The 17532-nt window shown below is 47.7% G+C and overlaps 1 protein-coding gene across 1 annotated transcript in view; it reads left to right on the forward strand.

Moving 5' to 3' along the window:
* Nucleotides 1-17532, forward strand: part of PLXNA4 (plexin A4) — an 820970-nt gene that overhangs the window by 716584 nt on the left and 86854 nt on the right. Inside the window, exons 21-23 of the mRNA XM_084809045.1 lie at nt 1443-1711; nt 7005-7071; nt 10292-10438. Coding sequence (XP_084665171.1) covers nt 1443-1711; nt 7005-7071; nt 10292-10438 — 483 coding nt within the window. The remainder of the gene's footprint in view (nt 1-1442; nt 1712-7004; nt 7072-10291; nt 10439-17532) is intronic.

The following is a 17532-nucleotide window of genomic DNA, read 5'->3' on the forward strand; positions in this document are numbered from 1 at the left end:
GTCACTTAAGGTAGCCAATCAGGGAATAATTTTAAGCCTTGGCATTTAAGCCAGCCAATCGAGGAAGAATCACAAAGCTTGGCACTTAAGGTAACCAATCAGGGAATAATTTTAAGCCTTGGCATTTAAGCCAGCCAATCGAGGAAGAATCACAAAGCTTGGCACTTAAGGTAGCCAATCAGGGAATAATTTTAAGCCTTGGCATTTAAGCCAGCCAATCAAGGAAGAATCACAAAGCTTAGCACTTAAGGTAGCCAATCAGGGAATAATGTTAAGCCTTCGCATTTAAGCCAGCCAATCGAGGAACAATCACAAAGCTTGGCACTTAAGGTAGCCAATCAGGGAATAATTTTAAGCCTTGGCATTTCAGGGAAAAATGCTACCTTACACTCCCCTTGCTGTGACTCTTCAGCCAGTGACATTCTTGGTGGTGCAAATTTGAGATCAAGTGGATAACTTTGTGGTTGCATTAGCTCCTCTGTTTGTGCAAACCATCCTTCCCAAGCCCACCATGCATATCAGATCTCTGACCCCATCCCATGGAAACAATGAGAAGATTCCCCTTGGACTGCTGCTACTCTGGCCACAGTTTTCCTGAGCCTTGTTCTCTTGGAATCCATTCAAAATATATAAGGTTTGTTGGACAAAGGATGCTCAACACTCAGAGCTTTGCAATGCTATATCTTACAGGATGAATTCTTATTTATTGGAAGTATTTATTTAAAAAATTCACTTCCTGTCTCTCCACTAAAAAGAAAAAAAGCCAAGGTGGCTAATAAAATAAATTCCCAATAAGAAATATAAAGAATTCTCAAAAGAGCAAACATTAAAATATCCATTGAAAATATGAGCAATTAAAAATACAAAGCAGCCTATGTTGTATTCTTTCTGGCACCAGGTGAAGACTTCTTTTATTTTCCCAGGAGTTTTAGCATTTTAACATTGTAGTCTTTTAGCTTTGCTATTTTACATTTGTAATTGTATTTTAAATCTCTGCATTGCTGCTAGGTTTTATGCTGGTTGTACTTTTATACTGTAGTTTTAATGCTTTTATATTTTATATTGTTATTATATTTTACTTGTGGTTTTAATTTTTGTGAACCACCCAGAGAGCTTCAGATATTGTGCACTGTAGAAACACAATCAATCAATCAATCAATCAATCACTCAATCAATAATAAATAGCTTCCCAAAATCATTTATCCCCTTTCCAGGGCATGTTTATACAAGATAGTTTTCATTTGCCTTCTAAAATTTAGATGCCACTTTCGAAAAGGCCCTGCCCCAGGTCACCTGCCACCTCTGTTATGGCGGAGGCATGTGAAGCAGTGCCTTTGGTGATGATCTCAGCACACAGGCAGATCCAGATGGGTGTAGACATCACACAGGCCCTAGCAATATAGCTGGCACCCAAGCAATGCATCGCTCTCTCTTTGTGACAGGTCCCTGGTTATCGGCAAGAGCGGGTGGAGAAAGGCCTGAAGCTCTTTGCCCAGCTCATCAACAACAAGGTCTTCCTCTTGTCCTTCATTCGCACCCTGGAGTCCCAGCGCAGTTTCTCCATGCGGGACCGTGGCAATGTGGCATCCCTCATTATGACCGTGCTGCAAAGCAAACTGGAGTATGCTACCGATGTCCTCAAGCAACTCCTGGCTGACCTCATAGACAAAAACCTGGAGAGCAAAAACCACCCCAAGTTGCTTCTTCGGAGGTAAGCACTAGAGGAATTCCAATACCCCTTGCCTAGGATCTAGTAAGGCCAATTTGGAGTGACAGCTACAGTTTCCACTGTTGGCCAGTGATCCCCTTGGATCCATTTAGGGATGGGCAGATTCCCTACCTGCTGCTCCGGGGGGGGGAATCCACCTGTGGGGGGAGACGATCTGGTCCTTCCCCCGGAATCCTCTTCAGCCGGCCCCACTCTGTGGCAAATCTGCTGAGCCACTGGCTGGCTCCATAGTGCCAGTAATACAGCCACCATTGTCATGCCGTATTGCTGGCTGAGGTCTCACTCTGGACACAAACGGCGTCTGCTACGTGATAGGCTAGCCTATTGCGTGAAAAACCACAGATGCAAAGGGCATAGTTCATGCCATTTGCGGACGTAAAGCCCTTAGTTTAAGCTAATCGCAGCCATTTACTGCTGCATTTAGCTTAATCTAAGAGCTTTACGGCCGCAAAGGGCATGGCGGACACCATTTGCGTCTGGAGTGATCCCTCAGCCAGCGATACGGCACGGCAATGGTGGCGTATCGCTGGTGCTATGGAGCCAGCCGGCGGCTCCGCAGAATTGCTGTGAGGAGGATCCGGCCCTGGACGGTTCCAGAGGGAGGCGGAGGTGAGTTGTACCATTCCGCCACAGACTCCGGGGTCCATGGCAGAATTCTCCGCCATCCCTAGATCCATTGACCAGTATTAGAGAAAGCTACTGAATGAAGTTAAGCACCATGTAAGGATGGGGGAGCAATTCATTTGGCTTGCGTGTTAATGCAAACTCATCTAATTTCACACTTTCAAACTAATATGTGAAATGCATGTCAGTTATCCTTCTAAATTTGTACTTCTCTGAATTTTGCAACTGAGTTCTCCAACGAAAACATTCACACAAAAATGGGTATATTAGGGAAAAGTGTACACAAAAATGCATATATGTGAAAATAAGATACACAAATGTGTTATATAAGGAAAATTATTTGCAAAACTGTGTATATTAGGCAAAACTGTATACAGAACAACAAGCAATGAGCAGACACAAAAAGCATAAGACTTTTTATGCAAACATTATCCCTCAAGAATTGGGATGAACCAAATTTAACATTGGAAAAAGGAGACATGAAGAGAAAACTGACATAATTGCACATCCCTACCTGTGGAATGGATCCCTACCTGTGGAATGGATCCCTACCTGTGGAATAGATCTCTCACAGCCACTGGCAAGGGGTGGCTGTGAGAGATTTTTCCAGTTGGATTCTGATATTTTAGATTTGCCTGCAAAAATCCAAATTTCAAGTTTTGAAAAGAGACACTTCTTCGCGAGGCCCCTGTCCTTTCCAGTTGCCCTTGTCTCCTGGTCAGGGTGTGCTGTCCTTTAGCTCTGTAGTCTGAGGGCACCTGGGGATTAAAGGTGCCTTTTCTTTCTGCCAGGGAGGGGGGAAGAAATCTCCCTGGACCTGCTCCTGCTCTGGTCAGTGGATGAGGCCAGGTTGGTCTCCCCCTTGCCATACCTCCAGGGTGCCACACTCATTACGGTACCTGTAGCTAGGGTAGGTGGAGAATTTCTCCCCGAAACTTTGGGGGGCCGAGCGCCAACGTGTTCGGCCCCCCGAACAAGTTTCGGGGAGAAATTCTCCTCACCCCCCCGCACCCCGCACCCCCTCCCCGGGATGGGACTTACCTTTGGCGAATGTCCCTCCCAGTGGCAGGTCCGGCCGGCGGTTCGGCGGGTCTTCGTCCAGAGCAGGAGCGGCAGCCGGTCTTTCGACCAGCTGCCGCCGCCGCCATTGCAATAAAAGAAAAAAAAAACTTTTTAGTTCGCGGCTGGGCGAGGCGAGGCGCCTCCTCCCCGGCCTGAATTTCGGCCAGGTGAGGCGGGAAGCCTCCCCCCCAGCCTGAACTTCGCAGGGGGAGCAGCGAAGCGCCTCCCCCCCACCACGAAAAGCTTCGAGGACAGGTAAGTGACTTTCATCCATCCCTACCTGTAGCACAAATCACTTCAAATAATTTCACCAGCCTATCTTCAAATGTATGAGACAGTGCTGACAAAGTCCTCTGAAGGGTTTTTCAATAATTCCCCTGAGGAAGGCTATTACTCACATACTGGGCCGAAATGCATTGGGCTTCTTAATGAGTAAAACTATTCTTTCAGCATCTCTCATCTTTCAGTGCTCTCTTTCTAGATTGACTGTGGATGCTTCCCAGTTCTCTCCTACTTTCAGATGATTTCAGTAAGAAGAGCTTTTACATGATGTGTAACCCACCCTGAGCTATGGAGAGGGATGTGGCAAGCAGTCAGGTTGGTCTGGGAAGCTGGCAGACTCCCCCTTGTGAGTCTGGGGGGGGTGCCGAGGGCTCCTCCCGCCTCTCCCCCTGACAGCCCATGGGGGCAGGATGGGCCTTGGAGCCCCAAGCGCTCCTCCCTAGAGTGCTTCGGGTGCATGTGGCACTGAGGACTCTGGCAGCCAAGGCCTTGTGCACATAAAGCACAAGAATTTGACTACTGGAGTCCTTGGTGCACAGAGGAGGGGTTTCCAGCGGGGCTCAGCAGGCAGGGCAACTGGGGAGGTTCTCCAGTGGGCCTGGGCTGCAAGGGGGGGGCAGCTTGTCGACCTCCCCCACGCCCTGGACGGAGATGAGTCCATCCATCACTAGCGATGAAGAGGAGATATTTTAATAAATAAATAAAAATAAATAAATAAATAAAATGTCAACATTTTCATTTGCAAAATTTGGGAGGCCTGAGGCCTCTTTTGCACCTGCCGGATGCATGTGCACTAGAAACAGAAGATTGTTCTATTCCAACTGGTGGATATTTCTCAATATCATTCTCTCTCCAAAGGTTTCCTCTGCCAAGGCAAAATCTAGATCCTTCCAGTGTCTGTCTGAAGCTTCATGTAGGGATGTTTGAGAATTTCATTTTTCCTCCTAAAATATGCGAGCACACCCGCATTCAAAGCTCCAAATGTGAGCACAAGCACGTGGCTGTCAAAAAATATTCATAACTTGTCAAACCCACGTTGAACGTTAATCTCGTTCCCAGTTCCCAGCTGGATTTGCCAAATTTCTTCCTGCTTTAGTCTATGGAGGAAAGTTGCACCAATTAGGAAATTTGTACAAATTTGGGGAAACTTCTGCAAATCTCCCATTTGATTGCTGCTTGATTTGTGCAGCTTTCATGTTCACAGAGAGTGAGTAGCAGTCGCAAACACAAATGGGAATTGACCATGAGACCAGCAAATCTCCAGCATCGCTTGTTCTCCCATCCCTGGCTTCATGATAGTTTCAGATCAAATTCAAATTCTCAGGAGATTTATGCCGGTGTAAAATCCAGACTCCTCCCATTGTCTTCTGAGGAATAGCTCAAGATTTATGTGAGCAAAAGCAGAAGTTGGTGCATTCCTGAAAGCCCCTCTAAAGAGCTGTACAAAAAATAAAAATCAGACGAAGGAGCTTGCTATGCCAGCTGCTTGGGTGGATTTCCCATGGCATGCAGCCCATAGCAGAACATCAGTGAGAAGGAGGGAATGACAGCTGCCTTACAGTGGTTGGGCTGAAAAGTTGAGATGTGGGGAGTACTAATCAAATCTCCATTTTGGTTTGTTTTACTCTCACGGAAGTAGCTCCCTGGACTCAAATGAGGCTAGAATCTTTGGAATCCGGCCTCCGGAATCTGCAGTGGAACAGCACAATTTACCTCCGCATCCAGAGGATTTCCCCTGGAATGGCACTCCAGCTTCGTAGCGCAGGCAATACGGTAATGGCGGCTGCCATTACCATGTTGCTGGAAGAAATACAGCTGCAAATGGCATAGCGGACGCCACTTGTGGCTGTAAAGCACTGTTTTTTACCTAAATACAGCCATAAACGGCTGCAATTAGATTAAACTCAGGGCTTTACGGCCGCACGTGGTGTCCACTAGGCCATTTGCAGCTGTATTTCTCCCAGCAATACAGTAATGGCAGCCTCCATTACCGTATCACCTGCGCTACAGAGCCAGAGTGCAGCTCTGCGAAATCCTCTGGACACAGAGCTGCTCTGGAGGATTCGGGGGGGGGGGAGGAACGGATCGTCTCCCCCCTGTGGACACCACCACATAATGGACAGTAAGGAATCCATCTATTCCTAGCTCCCTGCTGCTATGAAACTAAGATCGCCACCTTGTTTGAGAAATTCCCACCCATGGTTCTTCAGCAGGCGTGTGCGGGCAGGGAATACCTTCCTATATCATGAGAAGTTCCATCTCTTTGAATGTATTTGTTTACTATGTGTTTCTCCTCTCCAGCTTCTTCGTTAAAATGTCTCTCTTCAGTCCACATACTTCTCCTCCCCTTGTTACTGTGTGTGTGTTTATTTTATTTTATTTTTAAGAGGAAGGATGCGGACAAATCTCACACCAGCCAAAATCCAGGTTCTGGAACACCACATTCTGGATGGGGCAGAATAATTTCTAGGATACCTGCTGTATTCCAGCGGACTCCAGAAACTGAGGTCCCACCTCATGTGCCAGTTCTGCGGACCACGGGGAATGCAGCAGGAGTTCTGGCAATCATTCTGTCCCAACCAGAATCAGTGACCAGAACCAGAACCAGAACAGTGCAGGGTTGATGACAACATCAGTCCTTTGCTTCTTTGGAGGCTTTGGAGCAAGCAGGGGGTTGATGATGTCACCAACGACTCGCTGCACAGTGAATGTGAGGCATGGCTAGAGAGGCTTATTTTATCCCCGGGGACATCCTCCAACGATGTTCTGCCTCTTTGGGAATGCCCAGAGTAGACTACACAATCCTCTCCGGCTTCTGTAATCCATCCAATCCATCCCAATATCTGGGCCATCCTTTTTCTTGCCATCCACCATTGCAACACTCACAAATCTCTAGTTATATAAGAACATAGAAGCACTGGCTTATCATGCAGGAGACGTCACTTCTTGCAGAAGAACTGCACCGCATATAATAACCTGTAGCTTCGTGGAGGAGCGGCTTCACTTCGAGGCTGTCTGGCGCTGGTCTGATCTGCCTCATATCATGACAAGGCACCTCCAAAACAGCCCACTTTGCCTCGTTATTTGGGCTTCATACCGAAGCAGTGCACAGCCCTAGTTTCCAGTATCCCTACCGAAATGCAGTTATGGAACAATTCACTCCATCCTGAACGTATCCCAGGAAGGACCTAGGTAGATTCAGAATCGGATTCTTTGGAGAGGCAGAAAATGAATAAATGAGCAAACAGATCTTCTTTTCTTTGTGTCTGTGTTGGTAATGTTCCTACTCTTTTTAATTTTGTTCTAGGACGGAATCTGTTGCTGAGAAGATGCTGACGAACTGGTTCACTTTCCTGCTCTACAAATTCCTCAAGGTAAGAACAGCCCATCCAAATGGTGACCTCACGCTTGTGCATGGGGCTATCTCAGTATGTACGTGGCTGAATGGATTTTGCAGGTCACACTCTTGACCTGACATTTTCAAGTGAGCAGGAGATGGGGGCGGGGAGGGTTAAGAGAAGGTGGGGAGCCTCTATTGGCTCCAAAATCCCACAGGGGGAAAAATGGGTGTGTGTGTCTGGGGAGGGTTAACACCCCCCTCTTGGAGTGTGTGTGTTGAGTCTCCCGTCCCCCACCCCCTGGTGGTGATAACTCACAGTGTATGTGTGGCCATGCGCGCCTGTGGTTTCCATGAGCAATAGTGCTGATGTGCCACCAATGTCGAGGGACCAGCACCCTTTATGCAGCCAGTTACTGCCAGCATTTCTGCCATCTGAAGCTGAAAGGCTTACGACTCCATAAGTTGACATCCTCCTGCCTCCTATGATCTGCTGCTGCTTGTGGCAGGAAAAGTTTTAAAGGGCCCTGGAAGGTCAGCTCAGTGGTTCCTGCTATCAGATCCCCATTTCCAGCTGAAAGTGCGGGATAGAGGGAGGTGAGTCATTGAAAGCTTTGGTCTCATAATAGGCTATTTTATTTTCCCAACTCGGCTTCTTGTCTTCCTGCCTTTGGCCCAAAAATGTGGGCCGATAAGGCAATAGGCAGCCGCACAGAAGCAATATGCTGCCGGGAGATAAGCTAATTAAGTGGCAGGCAGGTGTCTGAGCAGAGCAAAGGGCCCGGTGTTGCTTCAGATGAGGAACTGGCTTCTCGGGGCTTTGCAGAGGACAAAATGGAAACTATGCTGGTGAACTTGGGGCAACCTGCTCTGGGATGGGAGCCAGGAACCCCAGAGGAGAGTAATGGAAGGGAAGAGATGAATGGGGGTAAATATGAAGCAGCACAACAGTTTACCATGCTAAATCCTAAGCACACGTGGAACTCTGAGGGACTTGCTTCTGTGTAAACATGCTTCAGTTTCCAGTGTAAATGTCTAGACCAGCGCAGAGGAAGCTGGTGGCTCCGATGTCAGTGGGGTCTGCTCCGGGTTTCAGTCAGAACCAGTCAGAATTCTAAAGGACCTATCCAAGGTGCTTCCACAATTTGGAGAGCTCCTTTAGAGTTCTGACTGGTTCTAACCCACTGACATCAGAGCTGCCAGCCTTCCCCAGCTTGGCGCCTTCCAGATGTTTGGGATTTCAACTCCCATCAGCCCCAGCCATTATGGTCCATGGTCAGGAATGTTGGGAGATGTAGTCCAAAAGAACCAGAGGGCACCAGGTTGGGAAAGCTGATCTATTCCATTTCTAGCTTATTCTTCCCTTGTTTATTATCCCTGCCTCCATCTCCCTCTTCTTTTTTTGGTTTCCCTTCTGCGCTGAATTGTCAGATTGTAAGCCCATTGGGGCAGGGACCTATCTTCTTGTCCTATGGAAAGTCCCATGCACATAGAGAAAGCTGTACAAATAAATTAGGGATGTAAGTACTTAGAGAGCTTCGGCTATTGGGTGGTATAGAAATGAAATAATAAATAAATAAATAAATAAATACCTTTTCGCGGAAATGATTTGCGGTGGGAGGGAGGCACTCCGTCCCTCCCCCCGGAATCCTCGACAGGGGGGGAGGCGATCCGGTCCTCCCCCCAGGAATCCTGCCCGGCCAGATCCGCTCTGTAGTGGCTCTGCGGAGCAGCCGGCCAGGGCCATCTGCAGCCAGAGTTCCGGCTGCGGACGGGCTGCTGCGGACGCAAATGTCAGCCGCTGTAGCAGCCGCCATTTGCATCCAGCCAGGCTGCCATGATAGGCTACGTAAGTATTTACATAGCCTATCACAGCTGGGCAAAAACAACAACAACAAAAAACAGCATACGCAAATGGTGGCGTCTACAGTGGCCGCCATTTGCATTCCCTATTTTTCGCCGTTTTATCTTACCTAAATATTCACGTAGGCTATTACGGCGAAAAAAAGGGGAACGCAAATAGCGTAGTGGGCTCTATTTGTGTTCCTTTTTTCCCGCCGTTTTAGCCTACGTAAATATTTACGTAGGCTAAAACGGCAAAAAATAGGGAACACAAATGGCGGCCGCCATAGCTGCCGCCATTTGCGTACGCCATTTTTTGTGGGGGGTTTGCTTGGCTTGCCGTGATAGGCTACATAAATACTTATGTAGCCTATCATGTCAAAGACCAGGATGCAAATGGCAGCTGTGGCAGCCATTCAAAAGACCAGCCGCTGCCGCCACCGCTGGAGCCGCCACCGGAGCCGCCGCCATCTGGAACATCTGCCCCGGTAAGCTTCGTCCTGGGGGGAATCCGCAGGGTGGCAGGCCGTTCCACCACGGATTTCAGGGGGCTGAATGCCAGTGCATTCGGCCTCACTGAAATCCGTGGCGGAATTCTCCACCATCCCTAAAATAAATAACATTCTGCACCCAGCCTGAACTCGCCATTCATTCAAGGAGCTTGAGGAGGCATATATAGTTTCCCCCTTATCCTCCCAACAACCCTGTGAGGTAGGTTAGGCTGAGAGAAGGCCATCCAGGTAGATTCCTGCCCAAGTGGAGATTTGAACCTGGTTCCCCCTGGTCAAAGTCCAACACTCTAACCCAGCCTTCGCTACTGCCTCCCCCAATGTTCTAAAGTACAGTGCCCATCAACCCTGACCATTGACCAGGTTAGCTGAGAGTGACAGGAGCAGTAGTCCAGAGTGATACATTGGGGAAAGGGAGGGTGGACAGAAGGGAAAGAGAGGCCTTGCAAGGGTTCAAGAAGCTAAAAGAAATGTGGGCAAATTGCTCACACATTTGGGTAAATTGCAAACACTTCCCCATCCCCTCAATTGTGCAAAATTCTCAGAGGACCTACAAACTGGCCTGGCTTGCTGCAGATCAAATCAGGTGCCACAGCGGGAGCTGAGACGAAGTCCACCTCCCAAAAGGATTTCTCTGGCATCCCTAGCCATGATCTTACAACATCCAGGAAATCGGCGGACCTTCCTGTGAAATGAAGGTGGCAGCACTGGGGTAGTCTCCAAATGCTCATCACCCCATTGATTGAGCACTTTTTGCCTTCCAGCAGGAATTTGGTCTCAGCTTGCATGCCCATTATGGAGAGCCCCGGACCGGAGAGTGCATGCAGCGTGCTCTGAAACCATGGCAGCAACGGAGCCATCTCCAGATGCTTCTGTTTCATCACCTCCTTGATTGTCCCACTGCAGGAATGTGCTGGCGAGCCTCTCTTCTCCCTGTTCTGTGCCATCAAGCAGCAGATGGAGAAGGGCCCCATCGATGCCATCACCGGGGAAGCCCGCTATTCCCTCAGCGAGGACAAGCTCATCCGGCAGCAGATAGACTACAAGACCCTGGTGAGTGATGGCACCCTTAATGTACCCGAAGAAGCAAAGCTTAGGGGGGAGAACGGCACCAGGCTGGTGTCAGGGTGGACACTGAGCCCATAGAATCCCAGAGTAGTTCTGATGCTGAGGAAGAGCAGTCGCTCCTTCGGGAGAGGAGCGCGCTCCTTTTTTCCCAGGACCAACAGCTGATGGAGATTCCTCCCACCCACATTCCTAGTTTAGAAAGCAGTCCAGGGAGTGACTCAGCACAGATAGCAGACTAGGGGGGATGCGCGGCGCAGACGCAGAGAGCGGCGCCAAATGGTTCGCGCTCAAAGAACGGTTGTGCCCAGAGGATCCAAGAGAAAAGGAGAGGGATTCTCCCTAGTCGTTATATTCAGGGGTCTGCCAGTAATTGCCTTTCAAACAGGGACCAGCTGTTCCAACTTAGGGCATAGGGATGCTGCTGCTCAGATCTAGTTGCTACCTGTAGAGTTATTAAATTATAAAAGAAGAATAAAGCTTTGAAAAGAATCCCTTTGTCTGTGTCTGGACTTGGCTACTGGACTAGACTGAGACAGCCCTCCAAGGAGCCCTTAACAACTGGTGCCACAAAAGGGAAATGGCGAAACCTCTTCGGTGCAGAAAAATATCAAGATCTTGATGGGGTTCTGAGTAGGGATGCATGAGAATTGTGTTCCTATTGGCAAATCATGTGAGCATGTCCCATTTGCAACCCCAAATATGAATGTGAGCAGGAGTGCAATTCTTGGGGAACTGTTGCAATTTTGTGCGCTCGCATTTGTATGCAAAAGAGCACAGTTGCGGAAGTGCATACTTCCCAAACGCTGCATCGCCCCGCAACCATGTTTTCATGCTTTAAGGTAGAGGGGGAAATGCATGTCTCAAAAATGCACACTTTTCCTGTTCAGGAAAAAGCAAGATACTCACATTCATGAGCAGCAATGAGGTGAGGTGAGCGTCAGGGTGGAAAATGCAGCACCTCAATGAGCTGAATCATCCCTAGTTATAAGGAGACAAGTGGGACATGCAACAAAATACTGCAGAGACCAGTGCTCCTGTTCAGGTTCCAGCCAGCCAGCCAGCGATGTCCTATTCCAGGATACTCCATTCCATCCAACCCCTGGTTTCCCGTTTCCCCCTCCCACGAGACACCCAGCATTCCGTGGCCACTACCTCCTTCAGCTGATTTGGAGGGTGGTTCTTTGGGCCCCTTAGGGTTTTTTTCCTAAAGCCTTGGGCCTCATTTTGGTTACAATCCTGTCAGCATTGATCAGCTGAGTTTTCCATGAGAGGGAGAAAATCATCTGTATCTGGAGAACTAACAAGTACGGATTCTGTTGCTGGGAAATCTGGCCGTTTGGGGGCTTGCTGCAGTTCCATGGCGTGCCCGACTCGGGGTTTTCCTGAAATTTGGGAACTTTTCCCGTATTTTTTTAATTTGCGGAAATAGGAATTTGTGCAGATTGCAGCTGCAATTTGCGTAATGTGTGCATATTGTGGCCAAAATTCGCAGAAATTTGTCTATTTCTGTGAATTCAAAAATACCCCAAAGCCCTCTAGTTGGCCTGAGTCGGCAGACCTAGTTGGTCTAGTTGGCAGACAGAGTCGGACCACCAAGCTGAATCCCGGGGAGGCTGAGCTGATGAAAGGCGGCGGTGGGAAACCCCCTGCTGTCAGCCCCTGCCACTATGTGCAAATGGCTGCTTCTCCCCCTCTCAGGACCCAGGAGGTGAGATGCAGTCATTCGGGCATGTCACCCACAAGTTCTGGCAATGAACCCCAAGAGGGATGGACGTCCCCGTGCCAGACAACCCTAGTTAGGAACCGTCTTTCATCCACAAAGGGTCCCAGTGTGGTGTACATAACATTTAAAAAACAAAAACAAATTTAATATAAACACCATGCAATGATATATAAAAAGATTTTTTAAAAAAACCAAAAACCCTTGAACCAGCAAACCAACCCCCAAACAGAACGTTTTGTTTTAAATTAAATGTTAAAATGCTTGGGCAATAAGGAACATTTTAATTCGGCACCAACTGTATCTCATTTGGGAGGGCATTCCAAAGTTGGAGGACCACCACAGAGAAAACCCTCTCCTTTGTAAATCCATAGCGATGGTACTTGGAGAAGGGTCTCCTCTGAAGATCTTAATGCATGTGAAAATGGCCCAGAAACATTCAGCTAGTCCAAAATAGGTCAGCAAGATTGTTAATAGGGACTGGCCAACGAGATCACATTGCACCAGTACTTTTCCAGCTGCACTGGCTGCCAGTCCATTTCCGGGCCCAATTCAAAGTGCTGTTATTAACATTCAAAGCCCTAAATGGCTTGGGGTCAGGTTGTCTGAAGGATTACCTCCTCCCTTATGTGTGTGCCCAGACCCTAAGATCACCCCAGTGGTCCTTCTCCATGAGCCCCTGCAAAAGGAAGTGAGGTAGGTGGCTACCCGGAAGAGAGCCTTTTCTGCTGTGGCACCCTAGCAGTGAAATGAGCTCCCTAGATAGGTTCACCTGGCACCTATGTTGTATTCCTTCTAGTGCCAGGTGAAGACCTCTTTATTATCCCAGTATTTTAGCATTTTATCTTCCTTGTCTTTTAGCTTTGGTGTTAGAATCATAGAATAATAGGGTTGGAAGGGGCCTATAAGACCATCGAGTCCAGACCCCTGCTAAGTGCAGGAATCCAAGTCAGAGCATCCCTGACAGATGGCTGTCCAGCCTCATCCTGAATTCCTCGAGTGTGGGAGAGCCCACCACCTCCCTAGGTCATTGGTTCCATTGTCATATTGCTCTAACAATCAGGAAGTTTTTCCTGATGTTCAGCAGGAATCTGGCTTCCTGTAACGTGAGCCCATTATTCTGTGTCCTGCACACTGGGATGATCGAGAAGAGATCCTGGCCTTCCTCTCTGCGACAACCTTTCAAGTACTTGAAGACAGTTATCCTATCTCCCCTCAGTCTTCTCTTCTCAAGGCTAAACATGCCCAGTTCTTTCAGCTTTGTTTCCAGTCCCCTGATAATCTTCATTGCCCTCCTCTGAATCCTCTCTAGCTTGTCTGCATCCTTCTTAAAGTGCAGTGCCCAGAACTGGACACAGTACCCCAGATGAGGTCTAACCAGTGCTGAGTAGAGAGAAACTAGTACTTCACGTGATTTGGAAGCTATACTTCTATTAATGCAGCCCAAAATAGCATTTGCCTTTTTTGCAGCCACATCATGTTGTTGGCTTATATTCAACTTATGATCTACAACAGTTCCAAAATCCTTCTCGCTTGTAGTCTTGTTGAGCCAAGTATTTATTTATTTATTTATTTATTTATTACTCGCCCATCTGGCCGGTCACCCAGCCACTCTGGGCAATGTACAACAATAAAAACAGTTCACACAATAAAATTCAACATTAAAAACATCACATTTCTAAAATTACCCTAGCCCACCCCAAATGCCTGCCTGAACAACCATGTTTGTAATGCATGATGGAAGCTCATTAAAGAGGGGGCATGGTGAAGTTCCCTAGGGAGGGAGTTCCACAGAGTGGGGGCCACCACAGAGAAGGCCCTCTCCCTCGTCCTCACTAGCCTAGCTGTCCTGGCTGATGGGACAGAGAGAAGGCCATCTGAGGCTGATCTTGTTGAGTGGCCTGTCTGGTGTTGCTGGAGGCGCTCCTTAAGATAGGCTGGGCCGGAGCCATATAGGGTTTTAAAGGTCAAAACCAACACCTTGAATTTGGCCCGGAAAACAACTGGCAGCCCGTGCAGCTCCTTCAGCACTGGAGTTATGTGATCTCACCAGCGGCTGCCTTTAATCAGGCGAGCCACCACGTTCTGCCAGCTGCAGCTTCTGAACCATCTTCAAGGGTAACCCCACGTAGAGCGCATTACAGTTGTCCAGACGAGAGTAGACCAGGGCATGTACTACCGATGGGAGCAGATGTTCGGGAAGGAAGGGGCGCAGCCGCCGTATCAGATGGAGTTGGTACAGCGCTGTCCGGCTCACAGCTGACACCTGAGCCTCCATGGACAGCTGGGAGTCTAAGATGACCCCCAAACTGCGGACCTGGTCTTTCAAGGGTAGCCGTACCCCATTCAACACCAGGTCAACATCCCCCAGCCTTCTCTTGTCTCCCACCAAAAGTACCTCAGTTTTGTCAGGGTTCACCTTCAGCTTATTCCTCCCCATCCAGCCACTCACCATCTCCAGACATTTGGACAGGGATTCTATGGCCAACCTTGGTAAAGATTTGAACGAGAGGTAGAGCTGCATGTCATCCACATACTGATGACACCACACCCCAAACCTCCTGATAATAGCCCCCAGCGGCCTCACATAGATGTTAAATAGCATCGGGGAGAGGATGGAACCCTGTGGCACCCCACAAGTGAGCAGCCACGGGTCCAAAACCTCCTCTCCCAGTGCTACCCTCTGGTACCTGCCGGAGACGAAGGACCGGAACCACTGTAATACGGTGCCTCCAATGCCTCCAATGTCTCCAATGTCTCCAATGCTCCAGGCGGTCCAAGAGGATACCATGGTCAACGGTATCAAAAGCCGCTGAGAGGTTGAGGAGAACAAGGAAGGAGCATTCGCCCCTATCCAGAGCCCACCTTGTAACTGTGCATTTGGGTTCTTTTTCCTAGGTGCAGAACTTGGCATTTATCCATATTAAATTTCATTCTGTTGTTCTCTGCCCAGCGCTCCAATCTATCAAGATCACTTTGATTTCTGTTTCTGTCTTCCAGGGTATTAGCTATCCCACCCAATTTTATGTCATCTGCAAATTTGATCAGCATTCCCTGCATCTCCTCCTCCAAGTCATTAATAAAAATGTTGAAGAACACTGGGCCCAAGACTGAGCCCTGCGGTACCCCACTTGTTACCTCTCCCCAGTTTGAGAAGTTTCCATTGATAAGCCCTTTTGAGTCCGATTCTGTAGCCAACTGTGGATCCACCTGATCGTTGTTTCATCTGGCCCACTTTGAGCTAGTTTGCTCATCAGGATATCAGGGGGACTTTGTCCAAAGCTTTGCTGAAGTCGAGGTATATGATGTCCACAGCATTCCCACAGTCCACAAGGGAGGTTACCTTATCAAAAAATGAGATCAGATCCGTCTGGCAGGATTTGTTCTTGACAAATCCATGTTGGCTTTGAGTGATCACTGCATTGTTTTCAAGGTGCTTCCAGATGGATTGCTTTATCATCTGCTCCAGAATTTTCCCAGGGATTGATGTCAGACTGACTGGTCTGTAGTTCCCAGGTTCCTCCTTTTTGCCCTTTTTGAAGATAGGGACAACATTAGCCCTCCTCCAGTCATCTGGCACTTCCCCCGTCCTCCCTGATTTCTCAAAGGGAATAGACAGCGGTTCTGAGAGTTCTTCTGCCAGTTCCTTTATTACTCTAGGATGCAGTGCATCTGGCCCTGGAGATTTGAACTCATTCAAAGTCATTAGGTGTTCCTTGACCATATGCCTATCGATCTCGAGCTGCAACCCTGCCCCTTCAGCCTCTACTTTACCTTTGCCAGGGGGAAATAGACCCTCTTTTGGGAGAAGACTGAGCCAGTAGGAATTGAGCACCTCGGCCTTTTCCTTGTCATCTGTTATCATTTTGCCATCCTTATTTAATAGTTGAACCATAGTCTTTTACTATGCATGTATCTGAAGAAAGCCTTTTTGTTGCTTTTAGCATCCCTTGCTAACCTCAGCTCATTCTCAACGAGGGTCAGGCCAGTGAGGTTGCCAGGCTCCCCCCCTCAAATGGATTCCTCCGACATCCCTATTTCAAACTTTAAAAAATAAATAAATGGGCTGTGAGGGTAGGGAAACACTTTCTGCTCAGCCCTAATTTCTATCATTCTGCCTTCCCCATCCTCTCATTTCCACACACCCTTTTTTCCTGGTCAGAAGCAGAAATTATTGCAGAGTCTCTAATAGGGATGAATGAGAATTTCATTCCAATGTGTAAATCATGCAAATATCCCCATTTGCAATCCCAAACACAAAGATGAGCAGGAGTGGAATTCTGAGGACATTTTTCACAATTTCCTGAACTTGCATTTATGTTTGCACTGAAAGCACATACTTGCACAAATCCCTCAAAATCTACATGTTCACACTTACACCTATGGGGGGAACATGTGCATTTTTGGTCAGGAAAAAGGTGTTCCTTTTAAAAAAAACATTTTTAAAAAACATCGTAGCATCATTAGGGTTGTACGAATCAGCAAACTCAGGCTTACCAAAGTTCTCTGAATTCCATCTCAAAGCTTGGTCTAACTCATGTCCGTATCAAATATTGTATCAGATTTCTTTTCATATGAAAATCCACATGAATTTCCATGGGTATTTTTCAAAAACGTATAAATCGCGCACATCTTTGAAATACAAGCTTTCCTCTCCCATAGATTAAAGTGTATTTGTGTGCATTTTTCAAAAGTGCATATTTTTCTTGCACATTTTTCAAATGTATACATGCCATTGAATGCAAGTTTTTGGGAGTCCATGAGTCACATGGCAAGTTTGGAAATGTACAGACTTCAACCACAGATTGAGTCTGAGTCTGTGTTCAGTCCAGAAGGTGCAAACGGGATGAATCCTGATCAAAAAACAAACTGAAATGAATTTCTCATACGTTCCAAGTCAGCATCCCCCACTGAGTCATTTTAAGACAGGGATGGGGGATGTGTGACCCTCTGAATGTTGTTGGACTGCAACTCCCATCATCCCTTTTGTTCCCCATCCCTGTTTTAGGGGAAATAAGAATGCTGGTGGATGGATTTTGAAGCAGTAGCAATGGTGGGGGTGTGTGGTTTTTTTGTTTATTTTTTTTAAAAAAAAAGAATAGAGAAACAAAACTATAGCTCCCTGCTACCTGCTCTCCTAATGCAAGTATCAACACCATCTGAAAATCTATTGCTCCCCACCACAAGAGTACGGGCGGGGGGGGGGGGCTTACTTTTGCATGGACTCAGTGGCTTCATGGAAGTGGGAGGAATTTTCAGCTCACTACTAGGTTTTTCCTGTGTTTTAAGTTATCTAGTTTGTTTTGATCACAGACCACTGGAACTCTTACCTATGGGAATCCCTCATAGGCCTTGGTCA

Source organism: Heloderma suspectum, chromosome 7 (assembly GCF_057233095.1).
Source record: "Heloderma suspectum isolate Gila_16-S chromosome 7, 16-S_ref, whole genome shotgun sequence".
Classification (NCBI taxonomy): domain Eukaryota; kingdom Metazoa; phylum Chordata; class Lepidosauria; order Squamata; family Helodermatidae; genus Heloderma; species Heloderma suspectum.